The sequence below is a fragment of the Anomalospiza imberbis genome, chromosome 6 (genome assembly GCF_031753505.1).
Source record: "Anomalospiza imberbis isolate Cuckoo-Finch-1a 21T00152 chromosome 6, ASM3175350v1, whole genome shotgun sequence".
NCBI lineage: Eukaryota > Metazoa > Chordata > Aves > Passeriformes > Viduidae > Anomalospiza > Anomalospiza imberbis.
Window position 1 is genome coordinate 62103245 of NC_089686.1, and position 24324 is coordinate 62127568.

General features: G+C 46.8%; 2 protein-coding genes across 3 annotated transcripts in view; both read left to right on the forward strand.

The window, feature by feature from the left end:
• Positions 1–24324, forward strand: part of LGR4 (leucine rich repeat containing G protein-coupled receptor 4) — a 136980-nt gene that overhangs the window by 37743 nt on the left and 74913 nt on the right. The window contains exon 1 of one of the 2 annotated variants that reach the window (XM_068194831.1): positions 20811–21332. The exons of the other annotated variant lie outside the window; for it this stretch is intronic. Within the exon in view, the coding sequence (XP_068050932.1) occupies positions 21148–21332 (185 nt within the window). The 5' untranslated portion in view covers positions 20811–21147. Of the gene's footprint in view, positions 1–20810; positions 21333–24324 lie in introns of those variants that run through there. 2 annotated transcript variants of the gene reach the window in all.
• LIN7C (lin-7 homolog C, crumbs cell polarity complex component) lies at positions 949–9821 on the forward strand. Its single transcript, XM_068194839.1, has 5 exons — positions 949–1028; positions 5323–5441; positions 6516–6587; positions 6929–7138; positions 9621–9821. The coding sequence occupies exons 1-5, from the start codon at positions 992–994 to the stop codon at positions 9774–9776; spliced, it is 594 nt and encodes a 197-aa protein (XP_068050940.1). The 5' UTR covers positions 949–991; the 3' UTR covers positions 9777–9821.

Consider the following 24324-nt stretch of genomic DNA (forward strand, 5'->3'; position numbering starts at 1 on the left):
TTTTTATATATATATAGTATTATAGATTACAATATTGTATCATGACCTATAGGGTTCACTACTTGAATGGAGCTGCAGAACTCTTCTGTCTCGTTTGTGGACAGTGGTTTTTCTGCACAGTGTCAAAAACCTTGCTGAAGTCCAGGTAGACAACATTTCTCTCTATGAGTATGTACATGTACATATATTTAACATTATTTACGCATTTAACCTAAGTGTGTATCCCATCTCCAGGCACTCCGGGCGCACAGAAAGACCTGCCCTCGCAGTGTGGTGGTGTGTAAAGAGTCCTCAGTCTCGCTGAGGGACGGGGACGAAAACGGAGAGGACATCTGCTACTGAAATTCCCAGCAGGATCTGGGCATCGCACAGTCCAGAGGAGTAATGTGCAGGTACACTGGCGGGCACTCAGGCAGCTGCCGGGCCGCGGCAGCTCGCCCTCCCGTCCCGGGGCCGGGCCGCGGCAGCTCGCCCTCCCGTCCCGGGGCCGGGCCGGGCCGCGGCAGCTCGCCCTCCCGTCCCGGGGCCGGGCCGGGCAGCTCGCCCTCCCGTCCCGGGGCCGGGCCGGGCCGCGGCAGCTCGCCCTCCCGTCCCGGGGCCGGGCCGGGCCGGGCCGCGGCAGCTCGCCCTCCCGTCCCGGGGCCGGGCCGGGCAGCTCGCCCTCCCGTCCCGGGGCCGGGCCGGGCCGCGGCAGCTCGCCCTCCCGTCCCGGGGCCGGGCCGGGCCGGGCCGCGGCAGCTCGCCCTCCCGTCCCGGGGCCGGGCCGGGCCGCGGCAGCTCGCCCTCCCGTCCCGGGGCCGGGCCGGGCCGGGCCGCGGCAGCTCGCCCTCCCGTCCCGGGGCCGGGCCGGGCCGGGCCGCGGCAGCTCGCCCTCCCGTCCCGGGGCCGGGCCGGGCCGGGCAGCTCGCCCTCCCGTCCCGGGGCCGGGCCGCCGCACGACCTCGCCCTTCCGGCGGCGCGGCGTCACTTCCGCCGGGCCGGGCAAGACGAGATGGCGGCGCTGGGCGAGCCGGTGCGGCTGGAGCGAGGTGAGCGCGGCCGCGGCCCGCACGGGCGCTCCTCCTCTCTGCTGCGGGAGGGCGGCCGCGGTGGAGCCCCTGGCCGGGCCGCGGGGCGGCGGCAGCAGTGGCCGTGCCGCCTTTGCCGGGCCGCCCTCCCGGCCTGCCGCAGGAGCCGAGCCGCTGCTGTCCGCCGGGCGCAGCCGCGGCTGCTTCGAACAGCTGATCTGACTTGAGCGGGGTTCCATCGCTTCTGGCTCTTGGAAGCGGTTCGGTGGGACCTGCCGGGTTTTGCTCTGTGCAGCCCCCGGAGGTTTTTCTCGCGTCTCGGTTTGCGGCTGAGTTTCCATGGGGGCACTCGCCTCGGGCCTCCTGTAGCTGTGCCTGCTCTGCCTTGGCTGCTGTGAGCGCTTCAGCCTGCTCTTACTCAGCCTGCCGTCTCCCGGTTTCTGTTTCTCTCGTGGGAAGACTTCATCTTGATCGGCAGAGTTCTGAGTTCAGTCGGTTAGCTGTGTTAGCAATAATAATTTACTTCTTTTATAGAAGGCGGCTGACACATGCAGGGGTCCCGCTACACTCGTTCATGATTGTCTTCTATTCCCCTCTCATATTTATGTTTTCACCCCATTTTTCTAGTATGTAGTCTTAATTTGTGTTGTTTATGCATGCAGTGTGTAACTGAAATTAACAGCAAAACAGATAAAGCATAGAACCTAGTTGGGTATTTCTGTGTAGCATGTTTGTGAGATTTATCCACGGCTTTTATGAAACAATTATAAATTTCTTTCAGTGTGACTATGTGGTACTATGCAAGGTCCACAGATGCTTTTATAACAGTATAGATGATGGGCTTGTTGGTACGGATTTAGGATAGTAGGGACTGAAAAATAAAATTAACATGGGAAATGATTACTGATAATTAGGAATCATGGTTTTGAAAAGGAAAACAGATGAAGTAGAGGTGATTCATTGCTCTGACTTTTCTCCCTACCATTCCCACCAGCATCACCTCTTTTGCCCTTGGTGCTAGATGTGTTTCTGTAGGTGTATAACACACTGCACACACCCACTTTATTTTTCTGGTACTACTGTGTTTCCTGCTGAAGAGCTCAGTTGTTCTATTTTTGCTAGCCCTGCTTCCCGTTCCACCGGGGAACCCCTTGTACCCTGGGAGTTGGCCTGTAAGTAGTGAGTTATGTAAGGGCTTTGCTTCACAGCTCATCTACTCTCTCTACTCCAAAGCTCGTTAATTAGGGCAGCGGCTTCAGCAGTGGATTAGTTGTGCTTGGGAGGTCTGCAGATTTAAGGCTCAGGTCCCATCCTTCACCTCATTACCCTGCCACTGTGCTCTGTCAGTGAAAACAAACAAATCTGCAGAGTTACTTAGGCATCAGTGAAGCAAAGGAGCTGTTGGTCTTTTTAAGGAAAGAAGAAAAGGAGAGCACCTTAAAATGGCCCTACAAAAGCAAGAGCCTTATTTACTGAAATAAGTAAGTGTTAATTGTGTGGGGTTGACTGCAGTCACCTGCTCATGCGTCCTAATTAGCCTGAACAGTGAGCTCGCTCACGTTTTTGCATATAGCATAAGAAGAGAGAGAGTAGTGTGGAGAGTGAGCCGATTTGAAATCCTTACCTTATGCTTGCCACCAGGGCAGTGGGAAATTCGTGTCTTGCGTTGCAAACACCACCACCCAAAGTCACCAGAGGGCAGGAATGAAAGCACAGTTGACATTTCAGTTCTTCTTGCAGTTTAGTGGTGGCTTGTGCTCACTCTGCACACAGCTCGGGAATCTAGACTGCTGGCACATAAGCACTGGAGGTGGTTAATCAGGAGGTTAACCCATGAGGGTGCTGTGTTTTTTCTCTTCCTGTGTTCTGGTCACACATGCCATCTTGCTGGCATGTTTTGTCTGTTAAGAGATACAGGTAGGAAGCATGTCTAATTTAATGACAAAACATAAAGGTGAAAAAAAGAAATGATCACAGGGAAATCTGGTGTCTTCTTTTCTACAGCTACTCCTTGTATCAGTACGTTGTTGTCAGCATTTGCAATTTCTTGCAGGATCCTAATCAAACTGATAACAAATTTGTACACCTTACATCTCAATGTGGTTCATGGACCGTAGGCTCAAGAACAGCTACGTGGAGCTGAAGTCTTTATGTGCATGTACTAATCATTTGTCTCAAAACATCTGCAAGTATTGAAATGATAGTGGTGTTGTAGTTCATAGATTGGCCAGATGTTTGTCATTAATTTGTGGAGTGTTGTCAGATTGGAATTGCTGCCATTGCCATTTGATCATAGATCTTGCAGTTGATCAGTGGGCTGCTTCATGAATGAAGTGCTACCTTAATCACTACTGCTGATGCTGAACGCAGGGGTTACTGAAAACACTGGTGATTTTGCATCATCTAGAATGTCTTTAATTTCACCAACTGTTTTGGATTTTGAATGAAATACAAAATATGTATTGGGAAATAAGCTGTAAATGTGGGGTTTTTTTATTTTGCAGTTATACAAATAGTAACTGTGAAAAATGCTTTCTCTGTGCAACGTGAGATTATTATTAGATAATTTAGGTTGATATTGCATTGCTCTAGATAGCTGATGCTTGTAAAACTTGGAATGCTTGCCAGAAAACACCGGGTTCTCATGGCACGTGGAAACGTGAAGTCTCATCAGAAATGATCTGAGTCTTGGGGCTGTGGTACTGGGGTGTTCTCCCATGAAGCGTTTGTTTCCAGTCCATGGGTGACCAGTCTGTGTGGCTAAGGTATACCTTGTTCTGTCAGCTGCATGAGCTGGTCTCCATCATGTGGTTTGTAGGGCGTCTCTGGTAATTGCTGGGAGGGGACAGGACATGGCCATGGGTTTGTTTCCAGTCCATGGGTGACCAGTCTGTGTGGCTAAGGTATACCTTGTTCTGCCAGCTGCATGAGCTGGTCTCCATCATGTGGTTTGTAGGGCGTCTCTGGTAATTGCTGGGAGGGGACAGGACATGGCCATGGGTTTGTTTCCAGTCCATGGGTGACCAGTCTGTGTGGCTAAGGTATACCTTGTTCTGCCAGCTGCATGAGCTGGTCTCCATCATGTGGTTTGTAGGGTGCCTCTGGTAATTGCTGGGAGGGGACAGGACATGGCCGTGGGCTGTGTCCTGCCAGTGCACTTCAGCCTGATTGCAGAGCATGCACCCCACTACCTTCTTGTCCTGTTCCATAAGTGCTCTCTTTGGACACTCGTGTTTCAGACCTTCATGGCTATTGCACACCCCGCAGCGGTATGATACCGCCAGGGAGGTGTGCATTCACATGAAAAATGAGTACCCAGAGGTTAATCACAGAAAAAAGGAAGTAATGCCTTTGGGACCAGCAGTGTTCCAGACTGCATCCTGTTCTAAAATGATCTGTGCATAATTTTATATAGCAGATTAATCACTGCTTTTTTGTCTTTGTGATAATGAAACTAATCCTTTCTATCTGCTTTTCTAAGAGGCTGTTCTAGTTCTGTTCAAGAACTTCTGTGTTTCAGAATAATCACTAATGTAACAGGTTGGAAGTACAGGTGAGGGATGTGAATGTGTTCTGCTCTCCTGGCTCTGCCAAGAGCGCCACACTGCATTTGGTGCCTGTCTTGAGTCATTCTGGTCTGGAGTCAAATCCTTCATGGAGTTCATTACACAGAGCACCATTTATGACAATATGGACAACGTGAACTCTTAGGAGCAAATTTCAAGGAACTGTAAGAGGTTTGGGGTTCAGGATTCTATACTACAGGGATGTCTCTCAGGTGAGAATATCAAAAGGAGTTCTGTTGGTTTTATAAGCACTTAAAGAGGGAAAATAAATAGGCCAGATAGTTTTCTGCCCTCTTGGGAAGTATTGAGCATACCTTATTGAACTAATTTTTGAATATAAAAGGCATGTTAGACAGCATATTTGGTCATATTATAGCTGGTATTAACAAAATGCCCGCCACAGAGTATTGTGAATTGTGCACTACCAATACTTTAACACACATAGCAGTGTTTCAGTCCTTTGAGGAAAAATTGGATTGTCTTTGCAATATGCATATGTCAGGGATTCCTCCAGGTATGTTACAGGCTTGTTGTTGTGGCTGCTTTATAACAGGCTGGAAATACAGTGGTTTATTGGAGCATTTTATAAATAAATAGTTTTGTGGGTAACAAAACTTAAAGCATAGTTTTAAAGTGTGTGCGAGTGCACACACATAGACTGCTTCATTAACTTAATTAAAAAAAAAGCAAAGATACCTTGAGATTCCTCAGGCATTCCTCATTACTAGTGCTTTTATTTTTTTTCATAGACATTTGCAGAGCAATTGAATTGCTGGAAAAATTACAGAGAAGTGGAGAAGTGCCACCACAAAAGCTACAGGCATTGCAAAGGGTTCTGCAAAGTGAATTCTGTAATGCTGTAAGAGAGGTAAGTTAACTTGAGGTAAGCAGTTACCTTCATTTAAAGACCAGTATGATTTACTTTTTGCTTTTTGTGCTCAGTGCACTGAGCTGATTTTGAACTTCATAAAGCAGTATTTAATTTACGGAGCTTAACGGAACAAGCCTTATTTTTAAGTAATTTCAAAATAAAATTATTTGGGACACCATAGGTGTATAAAATAATGGCTTAGTAGCAAATCACTTCTTAAAGGTTGCTTTGAGAGTGTGTCCTTACTGGCAGCTAAGGGGATGTTACCCAGTCGGGATGTAGGAACAAAGTACCGAATGTTATTTTTAAGCCAAATCCATGCCATCTTTAGGTGGAGTCTTGTGCCACCTCATCTCCAATCAAGTGTTTTGGAGACTTTTAGGTGATTGGATGTGCCTTGCTATTGCTGTTGCTTATGTTAATACTATGATAACAACTGAAACAGTTCTTAAAAAAATTGTTTGTAGACACAGATGTCATCTTGATGTTTTCATGGCCCTGAGGATGCTGTACTTATTGCTTAGCAAGTACCAGGGGCTGGCAGGGAGATGAGAAGATGTGGTTTAGCCTGCAGTGCAAGCAGCTCCTGAGCATTAGTATTCCTATTGTCTCTGTGTTTTCAATCCTTTTTTTCCTTAAAATACTCAGTTGCTAAAGTTGAAGGAAAACTGGAGAGCTTGTGGTGAGGGAGGGGTTGTCAGCAAAGCCTTGAAGAGCTGCCCTGAAGTGTTTTTGTGTGCATCCATGTTGAAGAGTTCCAGCTGGAATCAAGCGAGAGAAAATACCTCGAGTCAGGCGGGCCAGCCCAGCCATCAGCATTGCCAAAGTCCTGGTGAGGTCTGAGTACTGTGCAAGGAGGGGAGACTTAGGCTGAGATGAGCAATAAAAATACTGGGAGAGTTGTTTCTTCACAGAATGTTAGATGGCCTGTTCTTGTTGTGAGTCAGGGAGTCACATTAGAGGTGCGTACTTTTAATTTGCACAGGTTTGGGTTGCACCTGATATTTTGTTACATTACCTAAGCAGAATGCTATCAGTTTTACTCATACTGAAACTGTTTTGTCTCTAAAGGTATACGAACATGTCTATGAAACTGTGGATATCAGCAGTAGCCCCGAAGTTAGAGCTAATGCAACAGCAAAGGTAAAAGCCAAACTGTGACTTACAAAAAATACGGTAGTTCATTACTTCAGAAGCAGAAGATTATATAAAATTCAGAAGGATGTCATCTAAGTGTCTGATAAAATAGATAAGCTTAACAGATTATTAAAAGGTATAACAAGACTCATGATTTTTAAATTTCTTTCATTTCAATTTTACTCTTGGAATTCTGAATTTTTCATCCCACTGTTGGTATGTAGGGAATTAATTGTCTTGTTTGTCTTAACGTGTAAGTGTTTTGACATTAAATACATTTTCAGCCTGCTCACTGTGTCTAGTTAAAAGGACTGTATTTAATTTCCTATAAATCTTGCTTCTCACAGGCCACGGTAGCTGCATTTGCTGCTAGTGAAGGTCATTCTCATCCCAGAGTGGTTGAACTGCCCAAAACAGAAGAAGGTCTTGGCTTCAACATTATGGGAGGCAAAGAACAAAATTCTCCAATTTATATCTCTCGGATTATCCCTGGAGGTATTGCTGACAGACATGGAGGCCTCAAACGTGGAGACCAGCTGCTTTCTGTAAACGGAGTGGTAGGTGCTGCTTATCTCCTCTTCATGTAGCAGTGACTGCTTGTTTCCACTTGAGGGGGCACAGAGAACACATGGCACAAGCTCCTTGTGTCTTCTGATCTTGGCAAAACGCTTCCTTTTTGTCCTCCCAAAACAAATTTGCTTAGGTTTCTGTAGAGCTGTGTGCATTGAGAGTTTTAGGGTTATGCTTTGGTTATCTGTCTCAAAAAGGAATTATACTGTCTATATCAGTATTTCAGATTCTGAGGGGTTATATAAACGTAGTCAAAGAATTTTGTAAAATACAAACTGCCTTCCCTTTTCATCAAAGTTTCATGATGCAGATTTTTACTAATAAAATTTTCTGCACCTTCTAAGGTAGGTAGTAAATTATGCTATGTTGCTTTTGGCTGACCAGATTCTCATTTTTCCCGCAGCAAAAATGCTACTGCATGATGAAAGCTGTAATGAGATGAAACTACAAGGTGGTGTTGCCTTGTATGGTATTTTTTTTCTTTCCATTTTAGCATACTGAGCTTCAGAAGCAAGCTTTTTACTGTATTTTAAGAATTATGTGTCCAAAGTGCTGATGTGGTATTTTGTTTTTTTAGTAAGTGTCTTCTTCTGAACAACTGACAATACAAAAAGTTAAAAAAAAGGGAGGCTGGAAAGAAAAGGTTATAGGCTTTGACTTGAGACAGCTTTCAGCTGAATGCATGTAAATATCTCCCAAACACTGGCTTTTATTTACAGAGAGGCTCTATGCAGGCTTAAAATTAATGTTCTTATTACATCTGTAAACCAAATTTTATTTTAAGATTGAGGGTCAAACTAGGTTCTGGGGGGTTTTGACTCTTGAAAGGAATAGTGACTGGGTACAGATCCTGGGTGTCTGTCCTCTAGGAACTCCTGGCTAGCATATATCTGACATACTTGGCTCCTGACTGTTACCTGGGAGTCCAGCTGTCCTCTTCAGGAGGCTTAAGAGAAATCCTAGCTGTAGTGATGCAGCTGTCCTTGCCTTTGCCTTCTGTTTTTAGGGAACACTGAGGGGCTGGTGCAAAACTGGCCTCAGATGAGTCCTTCCTCACCCGCAGACTCTCCTGAAGACAGCACAACAACCACTCCACCCAAAACCGAGCCTGATCATCAGGCAGTGGGTGCAGCTAGCAATGGCTCTGCGTGCATGCACACGGATAAATATTTGTAGCCCTTGTAAGAATATAGTGACTGCATAAATTGCTGTTAGGAATGCTAATGTAGTTAGAAAAATAACGGTCATCGGATATTTACAGATGGAATCCTGTCATCATAATACATGACCGGCATTTTCTTGTGGTTGTAATTTATATTTCAATAATAATAATAATAGAAAATGCAGCTGCCAGGACTGCAGGGAATATGACTGAAAAACAAGTATATTTTTTTCAGGTGGGAGATCTTAAGTGTACTCCAGAATTTGGATGTTTTGGTAGAATTAAACTGAACTCCACAAACCTTTTATTACCAGTTTTAAACTGGTGTACAGCCTACACATCTACGTGAATAACAGAAATGAAAACATTCAAATGCATGTGTTGTCTAAGTCTGATAGAAGAGAAGTAACTCGGGGTTTTTTTAACTGTTGTTTTTCTTTCTGTAAGTAACTTTATAGTAACGGGGAAACCCTCCAACCAACAGGTACATCACCTGCCTTCTAGCTTCTAATAGCACCAGTGAGAGGTAGGCTTGGAGTAGTCCTGTCACTGTTTCAGACCTTTGGGAGAAAGGACTTTTGCTGATAAAATATAAGCACTGCAGGAATGTATTGGATGCAATTTCTGAGAACCATTGCTTAAAAACTGTAATGAGATGAATCTAATAGAATTCTAAAAAATCCTGAGAGTTGGTTTAGGAAAGCATTTTTAGTGTGGTCTTCCTGAGTTGGGTTAGGGTATTGATAATCAGTTTAGAGGAAATGAACTGGAATGTTTTGGGTTTGCTGAGGGATGAAGTGGAGCACTACATGTTAGTTGCTCCATTGCAAGCACCCAGCACGCACCGTTCTGCCTTGTTGTGATGCAAGGTAACATCAAGAAGGCAGGTATCTCGCAGCTCTCTGTGCCAATTTATTAAGCAAATTGAGGGTGACTGCTAAATTTAAAATGCATGTGAAAGAAGAGAAATTAAATTTGAAGTAAGTATTCTCCTGAAGCTTTTGATTTTTAAGTGTAATTTCATAAGTGACTAAGGTTATCATTGCAGAATTTAATTGTTCAGCATTAAATCTTAATATTTTTGCACTATTCTTTTGCTAATACTAGTTAACATTTTTATCATCGCCTCACTTGGTTTGTTTAAACATAAGTCCTGAAATTGTGTTACATTGTCCTCAGGCAGTCTTGAAAATAGAGCACGTATAAATAAATACGTAAATATGATTGCTTATATAGAGTTGTACAAAAACTGTAAAATTCTGTTTTCAGTTTGTCTCTACTAATACGGACTGGTTTGTACTTCACAGAGTGTGGAAGGTGAGCACCATGAGAAAGCAGTAGAACTGCTGAAGGCAGCTCAAGGGAAGGTTAAACTAGTTGTGCGGTACACACCAAAAGTCCTGGAAGAAATGGAGTCGAGGTTTGAAAAGATGAGATCAGCAAAACGAAGGCAGCAAAATTAACACTGTGTGCAATAACTTAAAGAGAAAATATATGTTCCTCTTGCATTTTGTAGTTTCTTTGTGACTCGGTTGATGCAATGCCTGTCATAAGACCCTGTCCTTTTCATAGAATCGTGGAACGGTTGAGGTTGGAGGGACTAGATCTAGTCCACGCCCCATTGCCCAGCTCAGAGGAGGGCCAGCTAGAGCAGGTTGCTCAGGAGTGTGACAGGCTGGATTATCAGACATCTCTACGGATGGACACTCCAGAAGATGTCAGGGCAGTCTGTTCGAGTGTTTTGCTCTCCCTTAGCTTATGAAGATCCATTCCGGTGTTTAAGTAGAGCTTCTGTTATTTCCACTTGTGCTCCCTTCCTCTTGTCCATCACTAGATACCCTGGGAAGAGTTGGGCTCTTCCTTCACTCCTCCCTCTCAGGCACTGACACAGGCTGGTAAGATCACCCCAGCCTTCTCTTCTCCAGGTGAGAGAGACAATCCCAGCTCTCCCAAATTCTCCTTGTCTGTAAGATACTCCAGTCACTCAGTCACCTTTGTGGCCCTTAACTGGATTCACTCTTGTGTGCCCATTTCTGTGTTGGACTGGGGAGCCCAAAACTGGACCCAGCGCTCGAGTTGTGTCTCAGGAGGACTGAGCAGAGTGAGGAGTCCCCTCCCTCAGCTTGCTGGCAGTGCTCCTGTGCAGACCAGGGGGACTGCTGGGTTTCTTTGCTGCAGGGGCCTGTGGTGGCTCATGGCTTGCTGCTGTGCTCTGCAAGGGTGCTCTGCAGCTGCTCAGTCCCCAGTCTGCGCTGGTGGGCAGCGTTGTTCCCCTTGGGTAGGACTTAGCACTTTTCTCTGCTGAGCTTTGTGACTCTTGTTTGCCCATTTCTCCAGCCTGCTGAGTCCCTTTGAATGGTTTGCTGAGTGTGATCTGTCCCAGCCCCTGGGTTGAAATTAAAAGCATGCAGGAGTGTGGACCCCAGCAGGGGCCCCGGGGTGCCCTGGAGGTGACTGGCACCTGGCAGGACGCTTGGCCACTGATCACAGCAATCCTCAGCTGTTCAGCCAGTTTCAGAATGTCTTCAGTCTCCTTGTGTTCCACGGTTTAGGAGGAATGTGTAAGTGTAGAATGGCCTAAAATGCCCTGGAAAAGCATATATGGTGATATTTCTCTAGGCTTTTATAGTAAGTCTCATGTCAGACTTGTAAGCAAGAAAGTGAATTTACAGATTTTTCAAAGGCATTTAATAAGACATAGTTGTACAATCAGCATCCTTTTTTTCCTGCGTTTTTTTGACATTACTTAGCATAGGATCTCCAGGGGTTTTTGCTAACTGATTTTTTAAAAAAGAGAAGATTCTTATGTAGCAGTATTTTGGCACTTTTCTTAAGAATACGTTGTATGCCAACTACAAAAGGTAATCACAGTCTACTGTGTAGCTGATAACAATACCAGATTTTGTAATGTTTTTTGGTAAGTGCATTGTTTTTACACTTCTGCTAAATTATAATTCACTACTCCGGCAGTTGTATTACCTCTCCTGTAAATAATTTACAGTTAGTGTTCTTATATAATGATGTTGTAATAGCCAACATTTACAAATTTGCAGCAATCATTCCTGTAGTTTACGTTATTTTGTACTAATTCTAAAGCAGTTATGGGGGAAAACATGATTGCTGTATGCAGTTCTGGATTGACTCTCTAGATGTATTTTTATATTGAGAAACAGAAGATATATAAATGCAGTGCAAAAGAATTCCAGAAGTTCCCCTGACTTTCTGCTGTGCAAAAGAATTACTCATCCTAATTGTCATACTATTCTTGTCTTCCTAGCATCTTTTACTGTAGTCTTATTTCCATATTGAATGTATTGGTTCTGGAATTGTTAGTACCTAAATTACTGATTGTTATTGAGTCTTATATGCCAGGTTACTGTGACATGTGAACTTGTCTGGGGTGTTATTGCTGACTGCTTCTGACTTGGGGGATTCTTGTTTGTACTACAGAAGTACATCACGACTGCTAAAAGGACAGCTCCATCTGTGAGCAATTACTGTCTTAGCTCATGGATTCTTGATGGTGGCATGGGTTTTGTGTGCATTTTGAAAAATTCTGGACAGAGATCCATTTTTGGAATCGACCAGGTTTGATGCTGTACTGGTGTAGTTTAGGGGTTTGGTTTGGGTTTTAGTAAGCTTCACCTTTTGAAGAAGTAACTTCATTGTCTGCTGGGTATCAGTTCACTGGTGTGGCAGCTATGAGTACATCCTAACTGACTGTTGGTAATTGGATTTTTAGAGGCTTAAACTGGAAAGTGCGGTTCTTGCTGTGTGGCTAATCCCTAGTCTTACTTCACATGAAGCAATATGTGAAAGGAAGGAAAAGGTTAGTAACCTAAAAATGACACCTTGAAGCTTGTGCTTTGTCAGTTGATCTGTTTAAAACAAAAAAGTGGTTGCTATGGGTAAGTGAGAAATGTGATTGCTTTTGCATGTTTGTAAGCATGGTAAGCCTGCAAAGAAAAGTTTGGGAGATACTGGTAATTTGAAAATGCAGTATAAATATGTATCAGTTAGGTGACGTTGAGCACTGAATTGCATGGTTGGTTTTATGTCATAGGCGTCTTTCTAAAGGCCTCATGTTGCTGATACAACCATGTTGTTGAATTGTATATTTTTTTGGAACAACTAATGTTTAAAGTATTGAGACCAAAATCACTAGTTAGACCAATTGTGGATGTGTTTTAATTTAATTGTTAATTAGTAGAGATATGTTTTAGAGCCATATATAAATATATATATTACAGAAAGGTATGGACGCAAGATGGGAATGTTCATTTTACAAACTGTATCCCTTGGTCTGCTGAACAAGGGGTGTTTTGTTACTCTAATGAAATATTTACTTCACTGCAGCTTTAGCTGCTAAATGCAGTAGCATTTTCATTCTGAACTGTAGCATTTGGCTCTGGTTTGTCAGCTACTGCAAAATGTGGAGAGGTGTAGCTGGGCATATAAATAGTACGTGTAGAATTTGATAAAATGCTTTTAAATTGCAGTAACAAATAAATCAATAACAGCCAACTAATTAGTAATCATCTTTGATACTACCAGAACCCTTTATTAAAAGGGAAAGGGTCGATTGAAATACTCCAAGAAACTTGATCTCTGTTACTACTGAGCAGTGCCTGTGCTGTGTTAATCTGCAGTCCCCACACACTTCTCACACGTGGGTATAGAAACACATTAAGAAGAGCTGTCATTTCTGCCAGGAACTTCTGTATCTGTTGCTGCTGTGAAGGATCTTTGGGTTTCATCAACAGAAAAATAAAAATTCAGTCTCACACGCACTGTGTTTGTGTGTTTTTCTTCCCACTTGTCATTTCAAGTCCAGGTTCCTGACTGCTTTAATTGGCTGTTTATAGTCTCTGGGGCATAACCTGCGTTTGTGTGTGTGTGGGCATCCAAAGAGAGAAACTTGAAATCTCTGCTTTGTTTGTCTCCTGGTTGCTTTTGCATCTTCCCTTTTCTACTCAATGTTTTGTGATTTGCTGGAGAGGGAGAGTGCTATAAAGCATCTATAATAGTTTGAACCTTCTGCATTTTTGAGAAGTCAGCTACTTGAACTCAAAGATGCATATTATTCTGAGTCAGACATTACATTTTAGTTGTTTGAATCAAGTATCTCATTCTGAGTCAGATATCTTAATTGTTTGATTCAAGTATCTTAAGTAATGAGATACTGACAACTTGTAAGGTTGTCGGTAAAATCTGGGGTTATGAACTGAGATGAACATAGAGAAAATGCTTCAGTTTTGCATGTAAAACAAGTTGGGGTTTGGTTTTTTGTTTTCCAAATTTAAGTGGGCTGGACTGTGAATCAAAACTACATGGAGCAATGTTATGTGAACATTTGATGTAGATGGTAGATAACACTTGAACTGGAAATAAAAACACAATTTTCAGTTTTATTTAAAAATCTAGTTACCATGCCCTGTCTTAGGACAATGAAGTAAGTCAAAAAGCAAAAGTTGGAATTGCATTGGTACAAGGAAAGGGTGGTAGGTGAACACTGGAATTCCAGGGGAAAATGGTGGATAAGGTGCAGTTTGAGTTTCTGTTATTCTTTGTGTTCCAGAATCCTGGTGAGAAGCTGGTTTCAGAGGTAAGTCTGGGCTGCAGTGTTCACTTTTGCAGAGGAATTGTCCCTAGTCTGGACAGTCCTGCAGGCACTCGCTGTGTGCTGATGGGGCTGGGGCCCAGGCTCATCCCTAATGGGCTGCAGCTGTGCAGGACAGGTGAATGCAATTGAAGGTGAGGAGCCATGGAGTGCCCAGGTGTGCTGAGCAGCCACAGGGGAGCAGAGGCACACAGGTGCCGTGCATCAGCAGGAGGGTAAAAAGGGTGGGCTGAAGGACAAGAGGAGCAGAGCTTGCAGCCTCCTGAGCAGGTAAGGTGTCACTGTGTGTGGGTTGGAGCTTTCTGGAAGGGTGTGATGGTGCACTGTGACAGAGTCTGAGGTGGCATGTCAACAGAAGACATCTGAGGCAGCAGTGGGCCTCAGGCTAAAATTGATTGCTAGTTCTAATAATTTAAAAAAATCCGTGCAGCTGCCCTTTAAAATTGAGTTAGAAATAATTTGAAGCTTTGATGTGTTACTGTTCCCTGTTGCTTTAGAGACATGTCAGGCTTCAAGTGATAAAATCATGCAAAGTAAAACACGCTGTGTATTCCTCACTTTTGTTTGCTTTAGTTGTGTGGTTGGTTGGGATTTTGAGGGGCAGGGGTGAGTAACTTGGGCATTTTATTGGTAATCAAAGGTTTCAAATAAGTCTGCACAGACACATGCTAATAATTTCTTCCCACTCCTCAAAACAAGTCCCTTCCCCAGCCCAGTTGTGCAGGTGCCTCTGGCCCTCAGAGAGAACCCCTCAGGTAAGAGAAGTGCCAGGTGTCCCTGCCCATGGCAGGGGGGTGGAACTGGGTGAGCCTTAAGGTTCCTTCCAAGCCAAACCATTCCATGATCAGGCTGCCCACTGCTGCTCTGGGGGTGGGAAGCAGGGAAAGGTGTCTGGGAAACAGGGACTTGATGCTTTCTGCCTTCCTTCTGCTTGCATACAGTAAGACTCAGGTGTTTTGTGCTATTTACAGGGGAATGCCTCTGAAAGCTGCAAAGCACAAATTAAAGCCTGTTCTTTTATTGCATAAACTTTCTAGCTAGAATACAGACTGACGTGAATATTGGACTAAACCCTGAATTTAATTTCCAGCAATTTTGTCCTACATGGCTTTTGAATTTCTGTATTGCTACCTAATTTCAGCTGATGACTGGGTTAGAGTGACAAGATAAATTTGTTATGATGCTATTATGGTGTCCCTCTTTTTTCAAGGGGAACACGTAGTACTGGAGAAACTCCAGAGTTAACTCTAGACAGCAGAAGACCTGACACATCTAGGCTGAAAAAAGTCAAATGACAAAAAAAAAAGAACAAAGTGATAAAAATAACAACCCTACACTCACACACTTTTTGAGCTATCCTCTCTTTTGGCTTTGCTCTATCCTATTTACAGAAGGTGTTGGAATAAACTGCCTGCAGTCATTCTCTTTTAGCTGTGGTACAACATCTCATTTCTGCTTGCAGCCCAGCTCACTGCATTTCAGAGGCATCTTTTGGAATAATCGAGCAAGGATACAATCACCAGGCCAAACTGCCAGACACATTCTGCTCTGGATCATCTAGGTAATGCAGACAGGAACAGGTGGTAGAGACACTCTACCCTTGGAAGTTAAGCACTGTTTACACAGAAAGGTAATATTTACATAGAAAGGTGATATTTATTCATAAGCAGTTTTAAAATTAATTTTCTCACCAGTTTCTATTTAATATTGTAATTTTTTCCTTCACTCTACATGTGCTCTTTCTAAACTGTGGATTTTAGTGGTCTTGCCTGTCCTCATTAGTTTCTCTTGTTTTATGGAGGCATAAAGTAGATATTGGGAAACCAATTTTCTGGGCAAACTTTTGACCCTACCAAAATAATGTTTTTTCCAACAATTTTTCTGAAGCTTTAAATTGTTTCTGTGTTTGTGCTATACCAAGGTTTGTATCTTTACCTCCGTTTTCTTAACAAAGCTTTGAACTTGGCTGAGGGTTTCTTTTGTCACTTGTTTCCTGAAGTGACTTTCAGTTCTACTTCACCTGAGTAAAAGTTTCAGCCTCTTTTGTGGGAAGAAGTATTCTCATTTTCAGGAGAGCTTGCTTTGTCAGTGCAGGTATTCCAGACTCTTCTTTCTCCACCCACAGCAGCTCTGTGTCATGTTCTCCAGCATAACTTTAATTTCCTGGTGTCGTGGTTTAACCCCAGCCAAACCCAGCGCACCGTGTAGGTAGAATCCAAGTGGAAATTGAGCTTCTCCGCAGCGTGGGGCTCAGTAACAGCAGCAGCAGCTTTTGCACGTGATGCCTCTTTCACAGTTTGGATGAATCCTTCAGGTCCATTTCCAGCCCATCGGAGCATAAAGCTTATTTTTATCACTAGACAGAGCTAAAATGTGGAGGTGGTCTAAGCTGCATACACTTGTGTTTACACCTGTGTACCAGACTGGGTCTGGCAGTCCTTCAGGAGGGGAACAGCCCTTGGGGCACATCCTGCCACATCAGCACTTCTGGTGGAGGAAAACTTGGATGATGGAAACCAGGGGGGAAACAGCTCACCTTGCAGGACTAACACACTGACTGCATCTTTATCCCAATTTTTAAATTAAAACCTCCATGCAAATCCCATTATTTTCTGTAAAGTCTAATAAATTCTTAAAAGAAAACAAAGTTTTTATCAGGACTATGATCTTGACGTTCCCATTCACCTGCCATCCTCTCATGGCACAAGGAGTTCTGATGCTCTGGTCTGCCTTCACTTTGTATTTATTTTTGTGTCTGTGTTTCAGGTCTTAATCTGCCTGCTCTTCCACATCAGACTCCCATTAACTCCAAACAGATTTGTGTCTCTGAAGTGGGGTTTTTGTCAGAAGCAGGTATGTTGGTGGACAGTTTTGTGGCAATAGAAGAAAAGATCCCATGTCCATACTTTTGTGTTTTCCCCCTATGTCTTTCAAGCTTCCCTGATGCCTTTTTGCAGGTTTTTTTTTTTTAATTATTAAATAAGGTGGTTGCTGCCTTTTGCTGTATTTTGGGGGAGGCTTCTTGGATTTTGTGATATTAAGGATTACTTCAGACTGGATTTTTAAACTCTAGTAATTTCAAAATCCACAGTATAATTTCTAGTTAAATAGATGATTTAGTAAAATATGGCCATATTTTTTCAGCTTAAAAACATCTTAGCATGTAGATCTTTCTTAGAAAAGTAAGCCAGCTTCACAGAAAATGTTAACGTTTTTATTTTTAAAGGAAAATAAATTCAATAGATGCCTGCAAGCAGGTGTCTGCCCAAGCAGAAAGTGAGAGAAATGGGAGTTGTTGATGGAGAGGAGAGAGCAGTGCTCCATCAGCACCAGCAAGGGAGAGGCAGAGGCTGAAAAACTAAGGAAAGTATTAATCTGCCAGGATAAGTTCCAGACGAAGTGGAAGCAGCAAAGCATTATTGGCTGGATAAAAACGACAAGTGGATTGCTCCTAGGACCGGAGTTTCAAATGTAGAGACTTCAGAGAGCTGCACTAAGGAAAAAAATCTGAAGTGGTGCTGGTAAAAGAAACAGAAAGATGGAAATCAGGCAAGGATTGAGAGGAAAAGCTCCACTATTCCAGTGCTTCAAAGCATACAGAAAAAAATAAAAAAGCTCTGCTATTCTGCTTTTACTCAGGCCCTTTTGTCCAGAGAACTTCTGGGGGCATTATAGGGTACCACTGCTTCTGTACAAAGTAATCTCCATGCTACTATTTGTCTTCCAAAATCCAAGCAGGCACCGAGGGCCATTTCTGCTCCCATTATCTTTGGTTAGTGAAGTGAGACTATTTGCAGTGTGAGTATAAGTGCTTTGTTATTTTTCTTTGCCCGTAGTAGAAGAAAAAGGTCACTTTTCTTAGGGGATTGGTTTGTATCTGTTTTGTTGAAGTAAGTTGAGAGAACTCCTTTGATTTTTTTTTCCCCCCTTCTACTCTGGAGGCTGCTCCTCCACTGCTGTCCCTGAGCACAGGCACGGAAAGTGCCATGCTGGCTTTGGCCCTGACATTTCTTAGAACAACGTGGCTTTGACACCAGCATTTCTCTGCCAACGCCAGCCGGGGAGGACAAACGATAACCAGGAGTGTCTGCACTTTTACAGCAGACGTTGGTACTGTTACATTGGTAGATTCCCCTTTGAGAACTTCGTATTTCTCACAAGGTACAGGACGAGCCCACAGCCCGATATTAAAAGGACCTTACTTCTTCACAGGTAAGTGATGATGTTCGTTTAAAATCAGTGCATCAGGAACAGGATTCCTAAATGCAAGAAAATAACAATTTTTGCAGCTAGATAAAAGAATGTTAACACTTTTAGGAGGGAGGTCAAAGTTGAAAAATGATGAGGAGGAATGAAGGAGATGGAAGTGGTGGTGGCTGAAGGATCTGTATTCCTAGGGTCCTCACTGTGCACTCTACTTTCTTGGGCACAGATGATTTTAAATCTTCAGGTCCCCACCATGACATGCCTGATTTTTAATTTTCACCAATTCACCAAGTGACCAATTTTCACCTAGTGACCATTTTATAAGCAAAGACTTTTTGCTTTTTTCCCTCCATTCAGCTCAAGAAAGGTGTGCTTAGCCCAGATCCCAGCCCTGCACGGGTGTCTCCTGGGATGTCAGTGGTGTCACAGGCAGTCCTTGGAAGGTGAAGTGTAAAGGATGAGCTCCTCAGCTCCTGGCTGAGCAGCATGTGATCAGAGCAGCAGTGCCAGGCCAGGGTGCTGTGGACACTCTGTTCCCTGGGTGATGAGGCCTGCCTCATCCCTGACCTCTTTGCCTTACCACGTGCTTGCAGGTATTTAGGAGTTTTCATATGCAATTGCAGGAAGTTGAGGTAGCTGCCACCAGGCCACATGACACCCTTGGACAGCTGCTTTTCCTTTGGATTAAGGGTTCAGGTGCCACTGCAGATCTGCTCCTGGCTTTAGGGAAGGTGGCAGAGCTCTGTGTGTACAGGGTGGTGTGGTTGATCCCATTTCTGCTGTGGCAGAGGCAGGCTGTCAGCCACTGACCCCTGTCTGTGATTGTGTCACTGACCTGCAGGATGGACAGAGGGCTGCTGTGGGACCATAGCTACAGGAAAATGGGCATGGACTGAATGAAGCAGCCTCACTTCTGGAGCTCAAGAACGAGGTCACCTTTGGGGATTAAAAAGCTGGTGTTGTGAGAAAGAAGCAGCAGGAAAGTTGCTGACAGACACGGGGGTGTTAACCTGAGTAAAATGACACTTACAGCATCTACCAGTTAGAGTAAGAAAGAGATGCCTGCTTGCCTCGTGGACAAAGCAGAGCTGCCAATCCAGAGATGCTCGGACAAAGCAGAGCAGCAATACAATGTGTGGCTGCGTAGACCGAGGTAAGAAGTAAATATAATCAGTGTTTAGAAGCACAAGAAATGGCTCCTGCTTGATTCACATTGAATCTGCAGAGTCCTGTCTTCTCTCCTCAGGGTCCCTGCCTACCTGCTCAGCTCTGGCGTGGGCTCTGTGGGTGTTTGCGGGCTTTAGGCTGGGCTTTAGGCTGGGCTGCACAGCGCCAGTGCAGCTGGGCTGGCAGCTCCCGGGCAGGCTCCGAGCATCCAGCCCAACAGGGAAAATAGGTGATGTGGCTGGGCACCAGCTCCGTGACTCTGCCGGGCTTTCTGCAGCCACGGCTGCTGGCTCAGAGCCTCTTTTGGGGTCTGGACCAGAGCGGGCCAGCAGCGAGAGGTCCCAGCGGGTTACCCAAGGGCTGCTGTGACATCCTGTCCTGGTTTAGGGTAAATGTGGGAGAAAACCAGAGATTCCTGGTGATTGTGTGGGGCATGGTGCATGAGTGAGCTAAGCTATGCAGCAGGTTTATTCCTGGTGGTGGCTGCAGGGTAGAAGCATCCAAAAGAAAGCATTGAAAAACAAGTCAGATGATGGAAGGCACTAAGGACAAGGAGAGACAGGGTTTTCCTTTTGTTTAGTACTCGTTTTAAGGCAGTTAGGAGAAAAGGACCCAGACGGGCACAGGTTTGGTTGCGATGTGTGAGCTGTATAAGAGCCAGGTACCACGGCAGTGTTTTGTGTGGGGAGGAAACCGTTTTTTCAAAGCAAACCGGTTTTGGGGAGAGCGTGTGCTGCAATCCTCCGGCCCCGGGCCCCGAACAGGGCGGCGTTTTCTGCTGCCCGGCATTGTTTGGGCCTGCCTGGGGCCGGTGCCGCCGGCTGCGAGGGGATGCGGGCCCAGGCGCCCGCCCGCTCCTGCCGCGGCCGGCAATGGTGTTCCGCTGCCGGCCGGCCGGCCTGCCCGCGGCTGCCGGCCCGCTCGCTCGGCTCGCCGCTGCCGGACGGGGCCCGGGGCTCCCGGCCCGCTCGCTCGGCTCGCCGCTGCCGGACGGGGCCCGGGGCTCCCGGGGCTCCCGGCCCGCTCGCTCGGCTCGCCGCTGCCGGACGGGGCCCGGGGCTCCCGGGGCTCCCGGCCCGCTCGCTCGGCTCGCCGCTGCCGGACGGGGCCCGGGGCTCCCGGGGCTCCCGGCCCGCTCGCTCGGCTCGCCGCTGCCGGACGGGGCCCGGGGCTCCCGGGGCTCCCGGCCCGCTCGCTCGGCTCGCCGCTGCCGGACGGGGCCCGGGGGGCCCGGGGCTCCCGGCCCGCTCGCTCGGCTCGCCGCTGCCGGACGGGGCCCGGGGGGCCCGGGGGCCCCGGCCCGGGGGGCGGGGCTGCCGCGCCGGCCCCGCCCCTTGCGCCCGTTGGTTGCGGCCCGGCTCTGTTTTGCATATTCCCGCCCCGCGGCGGCTCCGCTCCAATGGGAGCGCGGGTGCGGCTGTGTCATTAGCATACGCACCTCTGCCCCGGGCGCGGAGCCGCCGCGGCCGCAGCACCGAGCTGCGGAGGGGCGGCAGCGCCAGCGGAGCCGCGGCCACCGGGGCACGGCCGGACCGGCACCGGCAGCGCCACCGCCTCCCCCGAGCGCTGCCTGCGCGGCTGAGATGAGCGGTGGCCAGCGGTGCTGCGGGCTGTGCACGGGGCAGGCGGGCGGCGGAGGGCTGGCTTCCCGCTGAGGCAGCCCCGGAGCCGCGCCGGACGGAGGAGCCCCTTTACTTTGATTTTTTTCTGTCGTTGTTGTTTCTGTTGGGTTTTTGTACGTTTTCCCGCAGGCGGCCGGGCTCGGTGGGCGGAGGGCGCCGGCGCAGAGCCGCAGGCCGAGCCGAGCCGGGCCGGGGGCTGTGCGGCCGGCGGGGTCGGCGATGCGGTGCCTCGCTCTGCTTGGCCTCGTCGCCTGGGGCCTGGGGAGCTGGGCCGGGCACAGCGGCGGAGCGTCCCCCCCGCCCTGCCCGGCCCCTTGCAGCTGCGACGGCGACCGCGGCGTGGACTGCTCCGGGCGGGGGCTCGCGGCCGTGCCGCCGGGACTCAGCGCCTTCACGCACGCACTGTGAGTCGGGGCCGGGGCCGGGCCGGGCCGGGGCCGGGCGGGCAGGTAGCCGCGGCGGGGAGGGACCGGCGGCGGGGCCGTGTGGCTGTCGCGGTGCGGGTCTGGTGCGGCCTCGGCCGCGGCAGGGCCCGGGGCCGGTGAGCTCGGCAGGGCCCGGGGCCGGTGAGCTCGGCAGGGCCCGGGGCCGCACCCCGGGGCCCCGGGCCGCGGGCGGGAGACGGCCGACCCCGGAGGGAGCGGCCTTGGCGGGTTACGGGCTGGGAGGAAGCCGCTCGGAGCTAGGGCGGGGAACGGGGAGGCTCGGGGGTTCGGTGGGGCCGAGTCGATGCCGGTGCCGTCCTGAGCCGGGGGGGAGCTGCTGCCCTCGCCTCTGTGCCTCAGCGTGCGTCCTCGCCCTGCATCGCCTTTCTCCTGGCTCTTCTCTAGAAACCGGTTGCCATTGCTAGTCGGTTTCCTGCCAAAAGTTAAGGCATTTCAGTGCGAAGAACGCGTAAGCCTGGTTAAGTACGGTGCCTTCGCTTTTACAAACTCTTCTCTGTGGCAAAGCACCAGGGAACCGTGGAAAAAAGCAGCAAAGCCAAACATCGGAGGTTTGTTGTTTTGCTCGCGAATGAAGAAAAACATAACCTCTTAAAACATTTTATCCCGTTTTCTGTGATAATGTTGTAAAGCAGGCAGAAGCTGGTAGGTCTTGTGTGGCATTTCGGTAATTTTAATACTGAACTTTTAATTGAGGAATGAGCGCGGTTCTGTAGAGACATGACCGGGGAGGGATTTGCAGCTCTCAGTACGGTAGCTTTGCTAATCCACAAACCTGTTAAGTTTCACAATAAAACTTGTCAGTCTTGCCCCACTTCTCAGCGCAGATTTCACAGGGTGGAGCGAGGTCTAGGATGGGCCAGTGGTCAAGTCTGGTGTTACTGAGGCTGTGCCGTGTTTACAGCATACAGTACAGCACACCACGGCAAACGATGGTGCGTCGTTTCAGATCGGTTCTGAATTGCTGTTTTGTCAGAATACACCAGTGGTGTATGCCTAAGAAAATTGCGCTTTTTTTCTCTGTCTTTGTTTGCCTACACTTAATATGCAGAGGGAGTCTGATTCATAGTTACTCCCTGTTTAGTTTACTGAGGAGGTTTCCAATTTCTCCTACATATTTGGATTGTTTCTTTTAATTGTTCAGGCTGGGTGGGGAAAGATTACTGGGCCTTTTTTCTTGGGTACTAGCTGATGAATGGTGGAACTTGCATCTGGTCTCAGTTGTTATCTGTGCTTAAATATTTTGTTCCTGATTTTTTGGTGTTAAGTGGGGCCTCACTTGGTGGTGTTTTTTCCTGTGGCAGAAATGGTGGTTTCTGAGTGTTTGGGGTAGGGAGTTAGACGCTGCCATCATGAACCCTTGGAATTACTGCTATACAGTCTTCTCTTCACACATAAAGCAGGGAGGTTACCCAAATTAATAAAGTGCTCGAGGTCTCTGGTAAAAGCTGCATTTCAGCATAAGATTTTATGGCTCCTACATTGTCTGGCTGTCTTCTAAAATGGACCGGTGCATCCCTGAGTGTCTGCAACATGACATAAATTGTCTAAGGGGCACAAATTGCCATAGCCTACACCTGTTAGAGGTAAAACTGCCAAAGAGTTTCAGCGTGTAAGTTTCTCCTTACTGTGCAGGTAAGTTTCACACCGCCAATGTGACACATACGGCAAAAGTGAGAGGAGGCCTGTACACACTTAAATGTGCTTTGGAATGAGTTTTTGTAGCTTTGATTTTATGCTCTTTAAACTTGAGAAGAATCTTTGTTGACCTTGAGAAGCATCTGTCTGGTGCTGTGGCAGTGGAGGATACTCTTGATCCCTGTTTGTGTGTAGTTCCTACTTCCTTATTTACAGGAGGAAAAAGGGTTGATGACTTCTTGGCACTTCGGAGCTTAACCAGTCTCTCTTGTAGTGAGGACACTAGAAGTTTAGGGTATGTAGAAGACAGTTTTGGAGGCAATAAAACACTCACTTCTGACCTGCTTGAAACTGGACAATGTATGGTTTTGCCAGAGATGCTCAGTTGGTTAGTGTGGAAGAAGAGGAGACAAAAATAAAATCACACTCCTACGTGACATGTTTGTCTCATGGCTAAGCACCTTAGCTATGTGAAGAGAAGAAAACTTCTCTGTGCTCTATGTTAGGCACCTTAATGGTGTCAGGAAAGCCCCTTGTTAGCATTGCTACTGGGCTTGTTTTTGATTATAGCCATGGCAGCAGAGAGCCTGTAGCAGAGAGATGACTGAAAGAGCATTACAGGTGATGTTCTGTGACAGTAAAGCAAAGGTATGCCCAGATTTTTGCTTTGGCCATGGGAGAGCAACTGAAGATAAGTTGCTCACAATTAAAGTTGGCAGTGAATGAGTTCCAAGGCAGTTGAGAATTATGGAAGGAACCCGGTATTTAATTTTTACTAGTTCTGTTTTCCTGAAGTCTTAATTTCTTTGTATTTAGTCTAATCATTTAGCCTAACTTCTCAGGTGCTTCCATGGAAGGTCAGGCAGGGGTTTCTGCAGAGCCTTAAAGGCATAACCTTACAGAATACCCTTCACATTCCTTTTTTCTGTTTATTCAGCTCCTGACTGATCCCCTGCTGTTTCTTGCTTACTGTGGTGGTTTGAAAGCAGGGAGAGAGGGGCTGGTGTGATAGTGGGGGGTTACATGATATCTCTTGAGGGTAGTTCCATCAGACTGAGCAGCTCGAAAAGATGGAGTATCTGGTCACTGCTTTTGAGTCATTGGTGAACTTTGAGAGGTGGAGTTTGAATAAAGCTGTCCCAGCTGCAGTCAGCTCAGTGAAGAGATTCCTGGGACATGTACAGGTGTTCAGAAAAGATCTGACAGCACCAGATCAGAACTTTCTGAGGGGATGGGACGGATGGGGATGAACTTAGAGGGTTGGGATGACATGACCAAGGATAATGGCTTGATACTTTTACTGTAGGCAACCATT